Here is a 17,491-nt window from a genome sequence, read left to right as displayed (position 1 = left end):
CAGCCTTGCCTGCCCACTCCCAACCCCCTGCACTCATGATTTCAGTCTCTAGGGATTCAGCATAAAGAGCTCCTCTTTTCGCCTTCATGTTGACAGAATATACCATCATACTCACATCTCCATTGGTTTTCATGTTCTGTTCTGATTCTTGAAATGCTCTTTATTTACCTCCTTGTCTGGTAAAACCTCATTTATCCTTTAGGTCCTAGCTAAGTGTCACAACTTGAATAATAACTTCTGTGATCTCCCTTCAACATTGGCTGAATTAGGGTTTCTCTCCTCTGTATTTTCATTGTAGTTCATAGATATATCAATTACTCAGTTTGTAGATGACTCAATGACTGCTTTCTCCCCCCTGTAATTGTTTACATGACTGTCTCTCTGAATTCTGAACTTGTTAGAGCAGAGACTGTCTGTTAATTCATCTTTTCTTCCCAGTACTTAATGTGCTCCGTAACTGTTTGGTTTAATCCTTCAGAAAGAATACTATATATGAAACAGTTGGACATATTTAAATATTAGGTCTGGGAGACTTTGTAAGGTGTAATTTGCATGTAAATAATGGAGCTAGATAATTTGGAATTCTCAGTGTAGCCTTTGTCCATAGCTTAGTTGGTGTCTTAAATATATACTGATTTCACCATAAATCACTAGAGGTACTAATTCCTTTTTCTCTCATTTCTTGGCTAACACATTAACCTCCTGAAGTTAATAGCATACCCACCTAAGGCTTGTCAGAATGAATTGAGTTAATGTTTTAAAGCGATGAGTATAGTACTTTGGCATGTGGTAAATACGCAATAAATGTTAGCTGTTACTATTCTAGTAAGAATTTGTAATGTTCTTCTTTTTTCCTTTATTTTAAAAATCTTATTACCACTTTTTCCCTTGGGGTAGGTAACTAGGTTTGTTTGTTTGTTTGTTTGTTTAAATGGAGGTACTGGGACTTGAACCCAGGACCTCATGCATGCTAGCTATGTACTATACTATATGACTGAATTATGCCCTCCCCCCGTAATGTTCTTTTAAGATGTGTTGTGTTGGCTACAGACATTATTGGTGGTTAACTTAAAATAATAATTTTTAAAATTAGGCTAGAAATACTATTTTTGTATCTTTTATTTATTCATCAGATAATTTGTTTTGTACCTGCTGTGTGTCTTATACTTTGTCACAAGCTAGGCATACGAAGATGAGTAGATATAGCCCTTGACCTCTCAGAGATCAGCCACAAAATTCTTCCTGACTCAGATTTGAAAAAGTTTAAGACTGCATATGATCCAGTGGAATGATCTCTTGTTACGGAAACGACAGGCCAACCAAGAAATAAGCGCCACTCGGAGGGTTGGAGTACTCAGATGTATTACGCCGGCAGGCTCAGAGGGGCTTCTGCTCCGAAGCTCTGAGCACCTCCAAGACATGCGCATGAGGTTTTATAGGGTAAAGTACAAGCTTGGGGTATTCGGCCAATAGGCATGGAACAGCTTTAGCAGCATCATTATCACAAAAGTGGAGGCGGGAAGGCAGCAAACCAACATTCCAAAGCCAGATATATCTCTTTGAAAGTCTAGCTGGCTAGCAAAAAACATGAACAGCAAACCAACACTAATTAACTTAGTTTTACGAGTTAGTCCAGCAGAACTCAGATCAGTATTCCGATACTTAGATTTGTGAGTTATCTTGTTAGCCCAGCCCAGCCTCTCCTTCATATTCCTAGACTTGTGAGTTATCTTGTTGGACCAGCCCGGCTTTTCCTTCACACTCTGAATCAGGATTCAAAAGCTTCAAGATTCAGCTCAGGGACTAACTTTGACCAAGACATTTCTTAGATGTCTAATACATACCTCAAACTCATTAGGTACAAAACAGATCTTCCTTATCTCGAGTATTCCTTTATACTTCCATTGGAAGAACTTTTCTCCTTCGATTTGTTCAAACCAAGGAACTTAGATGTCACCTTTAGTCTTTCTTTCCACCTTTTTTCTTCCTTTCACATCTGTTCTTTCAAAAGTCTTGATTCTACCTCCAAAATACAGCTATTTATTTTTGTTCCCACTACTACCACCATAGTCCCTGCATGTCATCATCATCTCTTGCCATAAATTTGATTTCTTAGTTTCCATTCTTTCCTCTCTGCAATTTATTTTCCACACGGCAACCATCTTTGAAATGTAAATCAGATCTAGTTATTCCGCCATTTAAAATCCTCCCATCATATTTGAAATTAAATCTTAATTTCTTACTCTGGCCTACATAATTTGGCCGTTGGTTATTACCTCTTCATCTTCTGCTACTTTCTCCCTTATCCTACTTTATTTACACTGATCTGTTTTCTGTTTTTATAATATGCCGCATCGTAAGGCCTTTGTGCTGGCTTGTTTTTCTGCCTGGAACATTCCTACTGCACGTCTTCTTGTGGCTGATTTCTGTTTTATCAGTTATGTCTCAACTTTATGTCAAATGTCAACCTTTTAATGAAGCTTCTCCTGAGCACCCAATCCAGAGTAGCACTCAAACTTTTCTCTATCACAGTGCTGTTTTATTTTCAACAGAGCCTTTGTCTTCACTTGATTTTCTTATTTTTACCTGTTTGACTACCTCCTAGACTATAAGCTCCATGATGGTAGGTCATTTGCTTTCTTCATGGTATTCCAGCTCCTTGACTAGTTCCTGCCATAGAACAGGTACTGTGGAATCCCTGCATAAATGAATCTGTAGAGTCACTGGATAAATGAATTTTTTAAAAATTCACATTTCTCTGTTTTAGAGTAAAGATTTCCATCTAAGTGATATTCAGGGACTCCCCCATCAAAGACAGACAAAGCCAGATGGTAGTTGAAGCACAGATTTTAAAGTTAAAGACAGATTTTATTTAGTAACTGCTGTGGTAGTCGATGGAGCTTGAGCTCCATTTTAATTTGCCCAGAGGTGACTGATGTTTTAAAGGGACAATGGAGGAGTTGGGGGAGAGTATTGGGGGGGGATGGGGATTGAGCAGTGTTAGGGAAATGAAACATTACAAAAAGCAGGTATGAGAGTTGGTCATAGTCAACTTGATTAGGCCTTCTGTGCCTGCTAACTATGGAAGTTATTAGACTTCTATCCTCCCACAATCTGGGAGGCGTGATGATTACATGTAAAAGAGATGGCTTTCAGGTCCTTGAGAAGGACACTCCTGTTTTGCAGGAGGTACATATACATCTCAAAGGGACAGAAAAAAGATTTACAATTGTAAGGGGTTTTTTGTTTGTTTGTTTTAAAAATAAATGGGAATGGGAGGTCAGGGATGTAGATTAGGTATTGGCTGGAACAAAGTCTTTTGGCAAACTTGAGTTTTCTAGACAGCAAGGGGGCAGGTGGTAGGGGAGTAGGCTTGTCCCAGGGACATGCCCTTAGACTGACAAAAGCCATGCTAGAGTTTGTTCTAGTCTTTTAGTGCAGGCATTTGGATGTTCATGGTAAGTTTTCACAGTTCTTCTCCACCCTCCTTCCTTTTTAATATCTCATATTCTGACTTGCCGAAAAGAGGATTATTGCTACTTTCATTGTCTGTGAGTCTAAGATTAATAGGTTAATGATCTCACTGAGGTAAATTCCATGTATTTGCTGTTTAGGCATGTGAAACCACCTTTCTTATAAATATTGAGTTGATTTAAACTTTTAAATGCACTCCCCCAACATTTTCCACATTCAACCTTGTTTTCCTGTGTGTAGAAGTTAGGAAGAAGAGACAGGGATTATTGAAATGGCAGCAGGCAGGTAGCCAAGAGTCCTCCTGATGCAGGAAAATCTGGTGTAGGGCATGAGGAGGGCCATGTCCCACACCTCAGTTGAGCCCCTGGGACATGCCCTGCGAAGTGTGGGTCCTTGGCTTTGCACAGGAAAGAATCCAAGAGCGAGCCACAGTTGAGTAAAGGCAGATTTGTTTAGAAAGATACATTCTGCATAGAGTGTAGGCTGTTTCAGAAGACAAGAGAAAGGCCACAAGGTGTGGGGATTTGGTGCTCAGATTAAAGTAGATACACACTTCTTAGACAGAGTGCAGGAGTGCAGGCCGTCTCCAAAGAGGAGAGAGTGAGAGACGCCTTGTTGCCAGTTTTTATGGGCTCAGTAGCTTCACAGGCCTACAGGTGAGACCATTCCAGCTACCCTGGGGAAGGGTTGGGATTCCCAGGAATAGGGCTACAGCCTCCTCTTTTGTGGTTAGCTTGGGACTGTCATGGCACCTGCAGGCATGTTACTTATCATGCTAATGTTACAATGAACATATACTGAAGCTCAGGGTCTACTAGCCAGCTGGGAGTTGAATCTTCCACCATTTTGGTGTTAACTGCTGTCATTCCTTGAATGGCTCTGCCCTGCCCTCTTCCATCCTGTCTCACTCCCAACCTAAATGACATTCAGCCTTGCAGGCACAGAACATTAATTTTGTGTATATATCAGAAAGGCTGACCTTAGGAACCATGCAGGGGGACGCAAAAAGACATAGCCTGTCATTAATCAGATTTAAAGAGAATCAAACATAAAACCAGTATTATGGGATTATAATTTATGGTGATAAATATGAATGTTTTGGTTATTGGGACATTCTCTAAAGAGGAATTGCATGCAAAACTAAATTATAATTATATAAGGCTGCTTGGTTAGAATCAATGAATTACCAATCTTCTAAGGATCTCCTTGCTTTAAGGGCCCAAGAATAACTATCATAGAAAGTCTCTGATAAACACAACCAGTTTCTGGTCCTCTAGGCAAATTATGGCCCATGGGCCAAGTCTAGCCAGCTTCTGTTAGTGAATGGAGGGAGCCCTAAATTGGGAAGCCCACCAAAGTGTGGATCCTTATAATACAGGAAAAAAAATGAACGTGGGGCATGAGGAGGGCCGTGTCCCAGGTCTCTGTTGAGTCCCTGGGAGGCAACCCTGCCAAGTGAAGGTCCTTGGCTTCACACAGGAAAGAATTCAAGAGTGAGCCATAGTTGAGTAAAAGCAGATTTATTCAGAGAGATGCACACTCCATAGACAGTGGGTAGGCCATCTCAGAAGGCCAGAGAAGCCACGAGGCATGGGGGAAGGGGAGTGGTTAAAGTAAAAGTAGATGCACACTCCAGACAGAGTATAGGCCCTCTGAGAAGGCAAAAGAGAGAGCAACTTCAAGGTATGGAGTTGTTAATTTTTTTATATGCCAGCAAGTGGGAGGATTATTCTACCTACTTTGGGGAGCAGGTGGGGATTCCCAGGAATTGGGCCACCACCCTCTTTTTGACCTTCATTATTGAGTAGAGTGGTTACCCAGATCTTTTTTCCTCAGCCTGCTAAAGTATCTCTAGTTTGCCTGAAATGTTTTTAGGGAGAGAAGCATAGAAATTTAAGTTAATGCCATATTATAAAAGGTCTCAAATGCTAAGCCGTGGAACCTTTACCCCTAATTAGGAGGATATTGAGTTGGAGAGTTACTTGATTAAAAATATGCTGGTAAATATTAAGACTTTAACTTTCTCTGACAGATATGTCAAGAGTTTAATAGCACCTGGGCATGGGAGATGGAGAAGAAAGGCTATCTTGAAATGAGTGTTGAATGCAAGCTAGCACTCTTAAAGGTAAAAAAATTTATTATTTTTACAGCTGTTTTAATTAAAAATTTCACTTTTGATTCCTTCTGGTTGGGAATTGGAAAGTAGAAATTTTTATTGTTAGTAGAAAAGAACAATAGATTTTCTTTGTCTTTTTTGTTTTGTTTTTCTGTTTTGATGGCAAAACTGTTCTTTAAATTACTGTTTTGGGTTGTTTTTCAATACATAAGTGTATCTAGGTTATTGAACTTGCTTGTAGGGACAATAGTAGAATGGGAAACAATTACACCAAATTAATTTTATTCATTGCTTGCAGCCTTCACAATCATTTCTAACAAATACTGTAAACTGTGGTTAATCTTTTACTGATTTACTAAATTAGTAATTTGATCATTAGTTTTCCAGATAACTAGAGACATGCCATTATGTTTTTAATCAAAGTCTCACATAACCTGACCTGCTTAATTAAAATATTTAGGTCATCTCAAAGTAGACTTAATTTATTTTCAAGTTCTGAGTTTCCCTGTCTCTCCCTGCCCACTTCAGGGTGTTGACCCTAATTATTAGCAAGAGAGTCAGCATAATGAAGGGAAAAATACCTTTATATAGAAAAGAATCTACCAGGCTAGAAACAACAGGCAAAGGTGAAGAGGCTATGGTTGAAACTTCATGTATTATCTACTGGGTAGAGAGGTTCAGGGAAGAAATCTGACTTTATACCCTAGTCAGATACAAAAATGATTAACAAAATGTTACTCAGTTCTTCCAACTTAGTCATGTGAGTATCTTTTTTAAGAGAATTTTCCAGAAGCAGTTATCAGTGAGACTGCCTTCCTTAAAAACTGCTTTTGTCTCAAGATTTCAAAAACAGATAGCCATTTGAAGAATAAATTTCATCTAAAAGCTTTAAGAGAAAAAGATCATTGAAAATTTTGTACAATGAGGCAATTTGGGAGACTTTAATACAAATAGACTCAGTGCTTTTGAAATATAAATTTATTTTTGTATCATTGGTTATGTTAAACCTGTAAATTTATGTAATCGTAAAATTAAATGTTAACTTCAAAGTTTATCTTTTAAAATTGGTTATTGTAAATAAGTTGCATAAAAGGTGGGGAGGAAAGTAAAAGATGGATAGATGGTTAAACCACATGTGTTCTTTCTCCTTCTGTCCCTGAATCAGTTACATGGTTGAACATGTCACATTCATTGTGATGGAGAAACATTCAGGGCGTGTTTTAAGCTATGTTTTTATTATTTTACAGTACCTCTGCGAATGTCAGTTTGATGACAATCTCAAATTCAAGAATATTATCAATGAGGAGGATGCTGATACCATGCGTCTCCAGCCTATTGGCCGAGACAAAGACGGCCTCATGTACTGGTACCAGTTGGATCAAGATCACAATGTCAGAATGTACATAGAAGAACAAGATGATCAAGATGGCTCTTCATGGAAATGCATTGTCAGGTATCTTTTATTGGAATTTTTAATGTTTATTTGCATGTTTCTTACTTTGATCACTTCTCTACTAAATACAATCTCTGAGGCTTGGTGATCCTTTTATTTTTGTGGGGTTGGGGAATTTATAGGACCTACGCTGATACCCAGCACAATACCCATAGTAGGCACCCAATTATTTGTCAGATAAATATATTTAGCAATATTATCCATATCAGAACATATACCTTGTACTTTGGAAAGCTGGATCTGAAAAATAATAATGCATGAGTGATACACACAGAGAAACTCATCATTAGAAAGAGATATAAGAAAAGCATTATTTAATTTTTATTTAACTATAGTTTTCTATTAGACACTATCTGTTTATTCCTAATTAATCTGGCTGATTCATCTGATAGTTCAATATATTTCAGATTTTTCCTATGAATACATTTCTTCACTGAGGTTCTGAAGAAATCTGAGGAACATTGTGCTTTTTTCCCCTAGTCTTTTTTGGAAAATCTTGTTTTCTTATATTTGTATTGATAAATGTATTTGAACAGAAATATTTAATGTAAAACGTTGAAATAAAACTTTTTTTAATTGATAAGTGACTCTGGAACTGTTATTCAGATTATTTGTGTCTTAGTTTTCTATTTTTGCAAATTAATTATTTAGATTTATTTCCTTAATTCCTGCAATTTATATTAATTTTGAAAATAATGGGATCTATAACTAGAGTAGGGAGAACGAATGGATATATAACCACTGGCTTAAGAAAAACTCTTTACTTTAATTCATCTTTGTTTTTGCTCATTTTGAATTTTAGATTTTTTTTAGTGGTCATTTATTAATGTTTTGAAGAGATAATCTGTAGGAATTTAGAATATCTTGTTTGGGTCAAGGAAGCTCAACTTTCATTCCCTAAGAATAAACATTGAATGAGCTCATGGAAGATTGTTTTATAAGCATCCTTTAGTTGTAATATAATATGGTTTTCCATGTAGTTCATTTACTAAATGAAGATAAACAAAGTAGTCCTGAAATAAAATATACTCATCATCTCTCCCTGTGAATACATACATTGAATGAGGTTCTGTTCATGTTTTACCACCACTTCTTTGTTTTGTGGTTGTAGTTGTTTAAGACATACTCTCTCCTGCTTTGTAGATGAAGAAAGTATGGCAGAAAATAATTATTATGATTGTTCTATTGATCAGTGATAATACTCTTAAAAAACTTCTAATGTACACTGTTAAGTAGATTATACCCCAAAGTGAAAGAAAGAGCATAGATTTTAGAGTTAATAACTATTTGAATCTGGGATCCTTTGCTTACTATTTGTAGGCAGATTACTTGTTTTCTCTGATATTCTTTGCTAAAATGAGGATGATAGTACTTCTCTTGTAAAGTTGTTCTGAGGACTGCAAGAGAAATCATACAGAGGACCATAGTACATGCTTGATAAAAATTTGTTCCTTTTCTCCCAGGTTTTTTAACTATTTGCTTTTTTTTATAACATTTCTAATCCCAAAGATAGAAACTTAGTGTCTTCGTAAAAGAAATATTTATCAGCAGAAAGAGAAAAGGACAGAATTCCATTGATGTTACTTTTACCCCTTCTCATCATTGACTATTCTTCCAAGTTTTATTTCCTGTGCTTCTGCCTTTTAAAAAAAATCTTGTTTCTGTGTATAAAACTCTGTTTATGATAAACATAAAATCATATGTTCAGAAGCAAATGATTATATAAAATACTTAAGCACAGTATTCTCATATTAACAAGTACAAATTTCTTTAGAGAGTTGATGCCAGGTTATTTTCTGTCTTTTCAGAGAACATCTGTGAATATGTATGTTCCTATCCACAGATTTGCCAGGCAGCTTTTCCCAAATATGTAGTGATATTTGGGATCATTAATGAAACATTGGGTTTATTGGTTCTGATTTCAGGTAATTAAACCCAAATTCTAAACACCTGATTGTCACATTAAGTGTCCTTATTTCATTAAACTAATAGATTTGCATTACATACTTCCTTGTGTAATAGGTACTGTGCTGAGCTGTGGGGTGTATGGTAGTGAATAGTATAGCTCTGGGATCTCTAGGTGAGCTTCAGGACCCAAGGAGTCCCTTAGTTGTGTGTAACACATGTATTTTCTGAGGAAGTACCATAGTTTCAACAGATTTTCAATTTAGTATCCTTATGCTTCTTATAAGTAACATGTTCTGTGACGTGACATTTCAGTTATCTTTAACTTGACATAGTAGTACTACTTTTGACAAATGTAGTTAACTATTTTTTCCATATAGGTCTCACATTTTTGTGAAGGTTGCATGTGACAAATATTGTGTTGTTATTCTTTCCTCTCCCCCCAAATTGAGATCTCAGTTGTCATTAAAGTATATTGGGTACCCAAAATAATGTAGGGCATTGTCTCACTTGGCCTAGATGAGATCCTTCCTGGAGTACAGTATTTAGATTTGGATGTCAGACTTTAAGAAAAATATGAATATAGTAAGTTCTTTATAGGGAGAACTGCAAAGAATATACTGAATGAACAAAATATTTGATCTAGCAGAAATTTAAGGAAGTATAACCATTTTTATACATTTAAAGGATGAATTTATATAAGAGTGTTTCTTTCTAAGTTACCCACTGAGTTAGCATCCGTGGATACAAATTACGGGGGAAGTAGAACTGAGCTTACAGAACTGAGAACATTGCTTTTTTATACTGCAGAGAAATAAATAATTGTCTTAAGACTGATAGATATTGTCAGAAACATTTTCTAAACTTGCAGATTTGTGTTAAGTAGAGTTTTTAAGGAGGCAGTAATCTTTTTTAGCAAGAAATACCTTTAGAAGCTGAGGTAGGTAAGAGCAAGTAGAGCAAATAGAATTTTGACTTTTCATTTAATAGATTACACTTGGGTGTTTTTGTTTACTGCTGAATATATTTTTTTAACTAGTAAAATGAAACGGCTGCTTTTCTTGTTTAAAAGTATTTCTTTAAAATAAAACTTATTTTCTTGGAAACTTTTAGTGTTGGAAACATGTTTCTGCCTAACTTTTAAAAGAAGATTATGTAACAAAAATGATCTCCTCTTTAGAATTCTGGATTTTTTTTTTAAGCCATAAGTCAGCCTTCTTAGTGATTGGTAAATTTATAAATGTCACTGAACTTTGCAGTGTAAAAATCAAAAGGAATATTTTTTTCTGAAAGTGGGAATCCACCAAAATAGAGAGGATTTTACATATTTGATCTTCTGGAAATTGAATACCTGGAAACATAAAGTGTATGTTCTTAGTCCACAATGAAGTTAAACTAAAAATCAATAACAAAGATAACTGTAAAATCCCCAGATAATTGTAGATTAAACAGTATACTTTTAAATAACACATAGGTCAAAAAAGAAATCTCAAGGAAATTTTAAAATATTTTGAAGTAAATGAAAATGAATATGCAACTTATCAAAATTTGCAGTTGTTAATTTGCAGTTAAAACAGTGCCTAAAGGGAAATTTATAGCATTGAAAGTATACAAAGCAAAGGATGGTTCTTTGAACAGATCAGTAAAATGTATAAGCTTCTAGCCAAGCTAAGAAAATGAAAGACACAGTCTGCTAAAACTTACAACAGAAGAAATAGACAGTACGAACAAGTCTCTCTCTTTTAAAGAAATTGGATCAAAAATTAACCTTCTAAAATGGGGAGCATCAGGCCCAGATGGGTTCAGTAGTAAATTCTACCAAACATTTAAGGAAGAAATTATACCATTTCTCTTCACTCTTTTTCGGAAGGTAGAAGAAGAGAGAATAATTCCTATGAGGCCAGTATTACCATAGTATCAAAATTAGACAAAGACATTACAGGAAAAAAAATTATAGACCAGTATTTCTCATAAACATAAATGCAGAAATTCTCAAAAAATATTAGCAAATTAAATCCAACAATGTATAAAAAGAATAATACACCAGGACTAAGTAGGATTTATTCTGGGCATACAAGGCTGGTTCAGTATTCGAAAATCACTTTTTACACATCAGCAAGCTAAAGAAGAAAATACTACATGATCATGTCAGTAGATGAAAAAAATCGATAAAATCCAATACCCTTTTTATAATTAAAAATAAAACCTCTCAGCTAACTAGGAAGAGAAGGAAACTTCCTTAACTTGAAGGAACATCAACCAAAATCCTATACCTAACATCGTATTTAATGGGGAGAAACTTGCAGTTTTCCCGCTACGATCAGGAACAAGTCCAGGATATCTCCTTTTACCATTCCTTTTCAACATCATACTGAAGTTGTAGCTAATACAATAAGACAAGAAAAGGAAATAAGAGATACATAGATTGGGAAGGAAGAAATAAAACTCTTTGTTTGCAAATGATACAATCTTCTATCTAGACAATCTGAATCAACCAAAAAAACTCCTAGAACTAATATGTGACTATAACAGGGTTGCAGGATAAAAGATTAATATACAAATGTCAGTCATTTTCTTACATGCTATCAGTGAACAGGTGGAATATGAAATTAAAAACAGTACCATTTACATTAGCTCCCCTAAAACTACTTAGGTGTAAGTCTAAGAAAATATAGACAAATCTATATGAAGAAAATGATATAAAAAAAAAAGAGAGAGAACTCTGATGAAAGAAATCAAAGAAAAATTAGAGATGGAGAGATATTCCATGTTCATGGGCAGGAATACTTAATATTGTCAAGATGTCAGTTCTTCTCAATTTAATATGTAGGTTCAATGCAATTCCAGTCAAAATCCCAGCAAGCTATTTTGTGAATATCAACAAACTGACCCCAAAATGTATATGTTGTGGCAAAAAACAAAATAGCCAACACATTGTTGAAAAAGAACAAAGTTGAAGAACTGACACTACCTGAGTCCATGGCTTACTATAGAGCTACAGTAATTAAGACAGTGTGAAACTGGCAAGAGAATAGACAAGTAGATCAATGAGACAGAATAGGGAGTCCTGAAATAGACCCACACACATACAGTCAACTGATCTTTGACAAAAGAGCAAAGCCAAGGCAGTGGAGGAAAGATAGTGCTGGAACAACTGCACATCAACATGCAAAAAAAAAAAAATAGACACAGACCTTTACCCCGTTTATAAAAATTAACTCAAAATGAATCACAGGCCTACATGTAAAACACAAAACTGCAAAATCAAAGAAGATAACATAGAAGAAAATCTAGAAGACCTCAGGTTTGGCAATAACTTTTTGATACAGTACCAAAGGCACAGTCCATTAAAGAAAGAATTAATATGCTGGACTTCATTAAAATTAAAATTTTCTGCTCTGTGAAAGATAATGTCAGCCAAATTTAAAGAGAAGCCGCAGAATAGGAGAAAACATTTACAAAAGCCATATCTGGTAGAGGCTTATTCAACATATAAAAAGAAACTCTTAAAGCTCAACAGGTAAGAAAACAAACAACCTTATTTTAAAATGAGTCAAAAACCTTAACAGACATGAGTGAGTAAGCACATGAAAAGATACACCACATCATGTGTCATCAGGGAAATGTAAATTAAAACAGCACAGTATTCCTTGAAACTTGTTAGAATGGCTAAAAGCTAATTGACATTGACACCTCGAAATGCTGGTGAAGCTGTGGAGTAATAGGAACTTCGATCCATTGCTGGTGGGAGTGCAAAGTGGCACAGACACTTTGGAAGACAGTTTGGTAGCTTCTTACAAGATTAAACATTACCGTATGATCCACCAATCATACTCCTTGGAATTTGCCTGAAGCTGTTGAAGACTTACGTCTATACAGAAACCTGCACATGAATGTTGATAGCAGTCTTATTCATACTTACTAAAGCTTGAAAGCAGCCAAGATGTCTTTCATTGGGTGAATGGATAAACTGTGGTATATCCAGATGATGGAATATTTTCTAAAACAAATGAGCTATCAAGCCATAATAAGACATGGAGGAAATTTAAATCATGTTAATAAGGGAAAGAAGGCAATCTGAAATTAACTATGATTTCAAGTATATGACATTCTGAAAAAGGCAAAACTAGAGAAAGTAAAAAGAACAATGGTTGTCAGGGTTTAGGTGGGAGGGAGGAAGGGATGAATCAGTGAAGCATACGATTTTTAGAGCAATAAAACTACTTTGTATGACTCTATTATAATGATAGAAGCCTGTTGGTATATATTTATTCCAACCCATGGAGTGTACCACACTAAGAGTGAACCCTAATGTGAAGTATGTACTCTGGGTGGTAATTATATGTCAAGGTAGGTTCATCAATTGTAACAAACATACTACTTTAGTAAGGCATGTTGATAATGAGGGAAGCTGCATAGTGGAAGGACATATACAGGAAATCTCTATACATTCCTCTTAATTTTGCTGAGACCCTAAAATGTCTCTTTAAAAATTAAGTTTTTTTTAAAAATTTAATGCCATGATATCACCACAGTCCTAAAACTTCTGTTAAATAGCTATTTCCATTTCCATTTGTTGTAATATTCATAGTATAAATATATATATGAGATAAATAGATAGGAAGTAGTTGAATGATGTTGAGATAGATAGATAGGAAGTAGTTGAATGATGTATAAAGAATTATGTTTTAAGTTGAAGCAGCAAGACTTAGTAAGTTACTTACAAGATAGTAAAAGGTAGTTAAATTTCATTGAACCATATGAAATTACCAACGTATGAACATTTTAAGCTACAAAACCTGCAGTTATGTATGGCTTAAACGAGTATTGTGGGATGTTTCAAGACCAAAAATGCTTACGCTCTAACCAGTGTCCCACTTGTTTCAATTAATATTCAGAACACAATTGCCATAAAAGAATAGTATTTGTTATAGTTATTTCATTGCTATGTTAGACCTCAATGAAAGAGATGAAAGTAGAGAAAAATATTTTTTCTATTTGATCAAATAACATAAGTGATATTAATTTATTTTAGGGGCTATGTCAAGCAGATTTCTTTAGGAATGTAAAAGATAAGCAGAAAAAATGTATACCACGAAATGGTAGTTGTTTGGTTATTAATGATGAGTGAACTTTAGCAAGTCTTAGACCAGACTCCATTAGGTGATTCTTCAGGATCAGAAAGGGATTCCTAAAAGTGCTTTTATACCAGGTCTGCTAAGGAAGATAGTTTTACGCAGACTGTCATACAGTTAATTGATAAAGAATACATACATAAGGCCCATATTCACATGAAAGAGTGTTTGACTCTTCATCAGAGAATTCCCAATTTAAACCATAATGAGATACTACTTTACCTCCGCTAGAATGACTAAAATGAAAATGATTTACAATACCAAATGTTAGCAAGGCTGTGGACCAACTGGAACTCTTTAACACTTTGCTGGTGGGAGTAACCACTTTGGGAAACACTTTGCCCATTTCTTCGAACTTTAAACTGTTACACTATATAGCCCAGCAACTTCGTTCCTAGGTATTATCTTAGAGGAATGAAAACACATGTCTACAAAACGCCTTGTGTAATAATGTTCATAGCATCTTTGTTCATATTAGCCCTCACGTATGGTCTAAGCAATAAAAAGAAATGGCCTATGATGCAACTTTATAGATTTGTCTCAAAAACATTATGTGGATGAAAGAAGCCAAAATATACATAGTGTTTTTTTCCATTTATTGTAAGTTCTGGAATTAACTTAACTGATCTATGGTTACAGTGTTCAAAACTGATTCCTTCTTGCTTTTGGTGGAGAAGGACTGAGTAGGACAGGGCATGAGGGAGTTTTCTGTGGTGATAGTAATATTCTTTATTCTCATAGAGGGTGGATTATACAGGTGTATGAATTTGTCAAAACTGATTAACTGAACACTTAACATCTGTTCATTTCAAAGTATGTAAGTTATACTTCAATAAAAATATTTTAAGTGTTGATAGTGGTTTGACACTCATTTTCAAAAAGCTGAATTCTAAACTACAGTTTTTAAATACCCATAATTAGAAACTCTGTCAAGACATTTCTAGTGTCTTGCTGCTGCTGCATTTCTAATATGCTGCTAATGAAACAATGATTGAGAAGGTGGTCTCTGAAGTCAGACTGTCTATAATTCAGTTCTGCCTTTAATATGTACTGGCTAATCATAGGCAAATTACTGTACCTCTCTGTATGTTCTCACTTTCTTCATCTATAAAATGAGGGTAATAATAGTACCTATTTAATCAGGTTATATTGGAATTATATGAACTAATTCATGTAAAGTTTTTGGAGTAGTGCAATTACTACTGCTGCTCTTACTATTACTCATTAATACCTCCCTTCAGTTTCTTGGCCCACATAAGAAATACTATCATGCTCAATTATTTTCCTTTTTTGTCCACTTAGTAATTTGGAATTATATGAAAAAGATGGAATATTACTGGTGAGCCTTGGGATCATACATTATAGACATTTGCTAAAGACTTGCTATATTCACACTGTGCTGTGCTCTGGAGGTTTAAAGACATGATGCCATTTCTGAGCCCTCCATATTGTGAGAGATATAGAGAAATTGTAAATGATAATGCAGTGTTATCAATGTAATCTGTGGTAGAGATCACCACAGTGTCCTGTGGAGGAACCATATACCTAACCCATACTTGGCAGAAGATGATGCTTATGCTTGGCTTTTTTTGTTTGTTTTTATTTTGTCTGTTGTGTTTTTTTTTTTTTTCAATTGAATTGGTCTGTCAGCCCAATTGCTTCTGAAAGGTTTATCCCTATCAATAATTCTAAATTTGAACATCCCTTAGACTAAGAAAAATCATATTCCACATTATAATAATGAGCATGATATGTTCTGTTTCACCAAAGTCTAGATTAACTTTAGGTACAGATAGGAAAACACAAGAGTTTAAAGTCAGAATCAGTCAATCTGCCCAAAACTTGAGCTTCTAACCTTTCCACTTCAATATGTTTGTCCCATCTCAGTTGAAACCAACCACATGCCTTCGGTTGCCTGCATCCAACTTGGAGGCACATCAGTGACATTCCTTTTTCTCTGACTTCACAACCATTCTATCAGCACGTCCAGTTAGCTCTCTATGCAAAATGTATCCAGTGTCGGACCATCCGTCATCCCCTTCATGGCTGTATTCTCATCTAAGCCACCATCATTTAAAAAAATACATAGTTCAATGGTTTTTTAGTATATTCAGTATTGTGTGGCCATCATCATTGTTTAACTCAAAGGCATTTTCCTCACCTCACAAAGAAACCCTGTACCCTATACGTTAGTAATTTCTCACCATTCTGCCTTTCCCTAGCTAATGGCAACCGCCAGTCTACTTTATGTTTCTATAACTTGCCTAATCCAGACATTTTATATATGTAGAATCTTGCAACATGTGGCCATTGTGACTGGCTTCTTCCAGATAGCATGTTTTCAAGGTTCATCTATGTAGTAAGAACCAGTACTATATTCCTTTTTATGGCTAGATAATATTCCCTTGTATTGATATACCACATTTATCTATTCTGTGCTTGTCTTTGAAATAATAATTGAAGTTAGCCATTCGAAGCACATTCTGGGCTGAAGAGAACAGAAATGCAAACACCCAAGTTCATAAGAGAGCATGGTATTTTGGAGGAATATTTCTGATTTAATATGCCTGAGTGAGGAAATGTTTTAAAGAAAAGAAGACAATGGAGGGAGGGCAAAACATCTGAACTGTTGTTAGAGTCCATAGAGTACTTAAAAAGTTCCTGTAGAAAGTGGTAAGAAATTTGAATGTAATTTGAATATGTGTATATTTATAAAAATTCCCTCAAGCTCCAATTTAGGGTTTTAAAAAATTATTTAGCATACCCAACTTAATTGTTAGATCAAAACAGGAGAAATCCAATGATGAGTAGTTTTCTGTTTTTCTTTAAGGGAGTTCTTCTTTAATAGATTTTTCTGCTAAATTCTTTTGTTGCTTAGAGTAGTGGCAATAATTGACATGAATTTTTCTAGCAGTATTGGCCCTCTTCTAATGTTTAGAAGTTTTAAAAATAAGTATTGTGAGAAACTTCAATATAGTTTTCAGTTCTCAGCATGACCTCAAAAAATAACAACAAAGGTTGAAGCACTTACTACATTTGGAATTCTCAGTGAAGTATGAGAATAGTAACATTAGGTCGATAGAGCCTTAGGTTAGAAGTAGTTGGTATAATGAAGTTAGGATGTAGGAACTTTGCCCAAAATTAATTTATTTAATATTTCTTGGTTTTAATTTTCCTTTTTTGTAAAGTAAAAGTAGTATCAGACATTATTTTGAAAGAGTATCTAATCTGACCATCTACTATTATGTAATTAAAATTCTAAAACTATTCACCTTATTGTGTATGCTCATGTGATAGCTATGGTATGTATAAACATGCGTTCATTCCTGTGCACAATATTTATAATATGTATAAACCTGTGTATTCATTCCCAAACACAATGACAAAATGGTTGTCATTTTAATTTCT

General features: G+C 35.0%; 1 protein-coding gene across 2 annotated transcripts in view; it reads left to right on the top strand.

Annotated features, from left to right (window-relative positions):
• Positions 1 to 17,491, top strand: part of RSF1 (remodeling and spacing factor 1) — a 124,594-nt gene that overhangs the window by 67,039 nt on the left and 40,064 nt on the right. For both annotated transcript variants that reach the window (XM_064492742.1, XM_010990046.3), the window contains exons 3-4: positions 5,507 to 5,599; positions 6,838 to 7,043. In XM_064492742.1, the coding sequence (XP_064348812.1) occupies positions 5,507 to 5,599; positions 6,838 to 7,043 (299 nt within the window). The remainder of the gene's footprint in view (positions 1 to 5,506; positions 5,600 to 6,837; positions 7,044 to 17,491) is intronic.

Source organism: Camelus dromedarius, chromosome 12 (assembly GCF_036321535.1).
Source record: "Camelus dromedarius isolate mCamDro1 chromosome 12, mCamDro1.pat, whole genome shotgun sequence".
Classification (NCBI taxonomy): Eukaryota; Metazoa; Chordata; class Mammalia; order Artiodactyla; family Camelidae; genus Camelus; species Camelus dromedarius.
The sequence above is the reverse complement of the archived record's forward strand: the minus strand, read 5'-3'. Positions and strand labels throughout refer to the sequence as shown.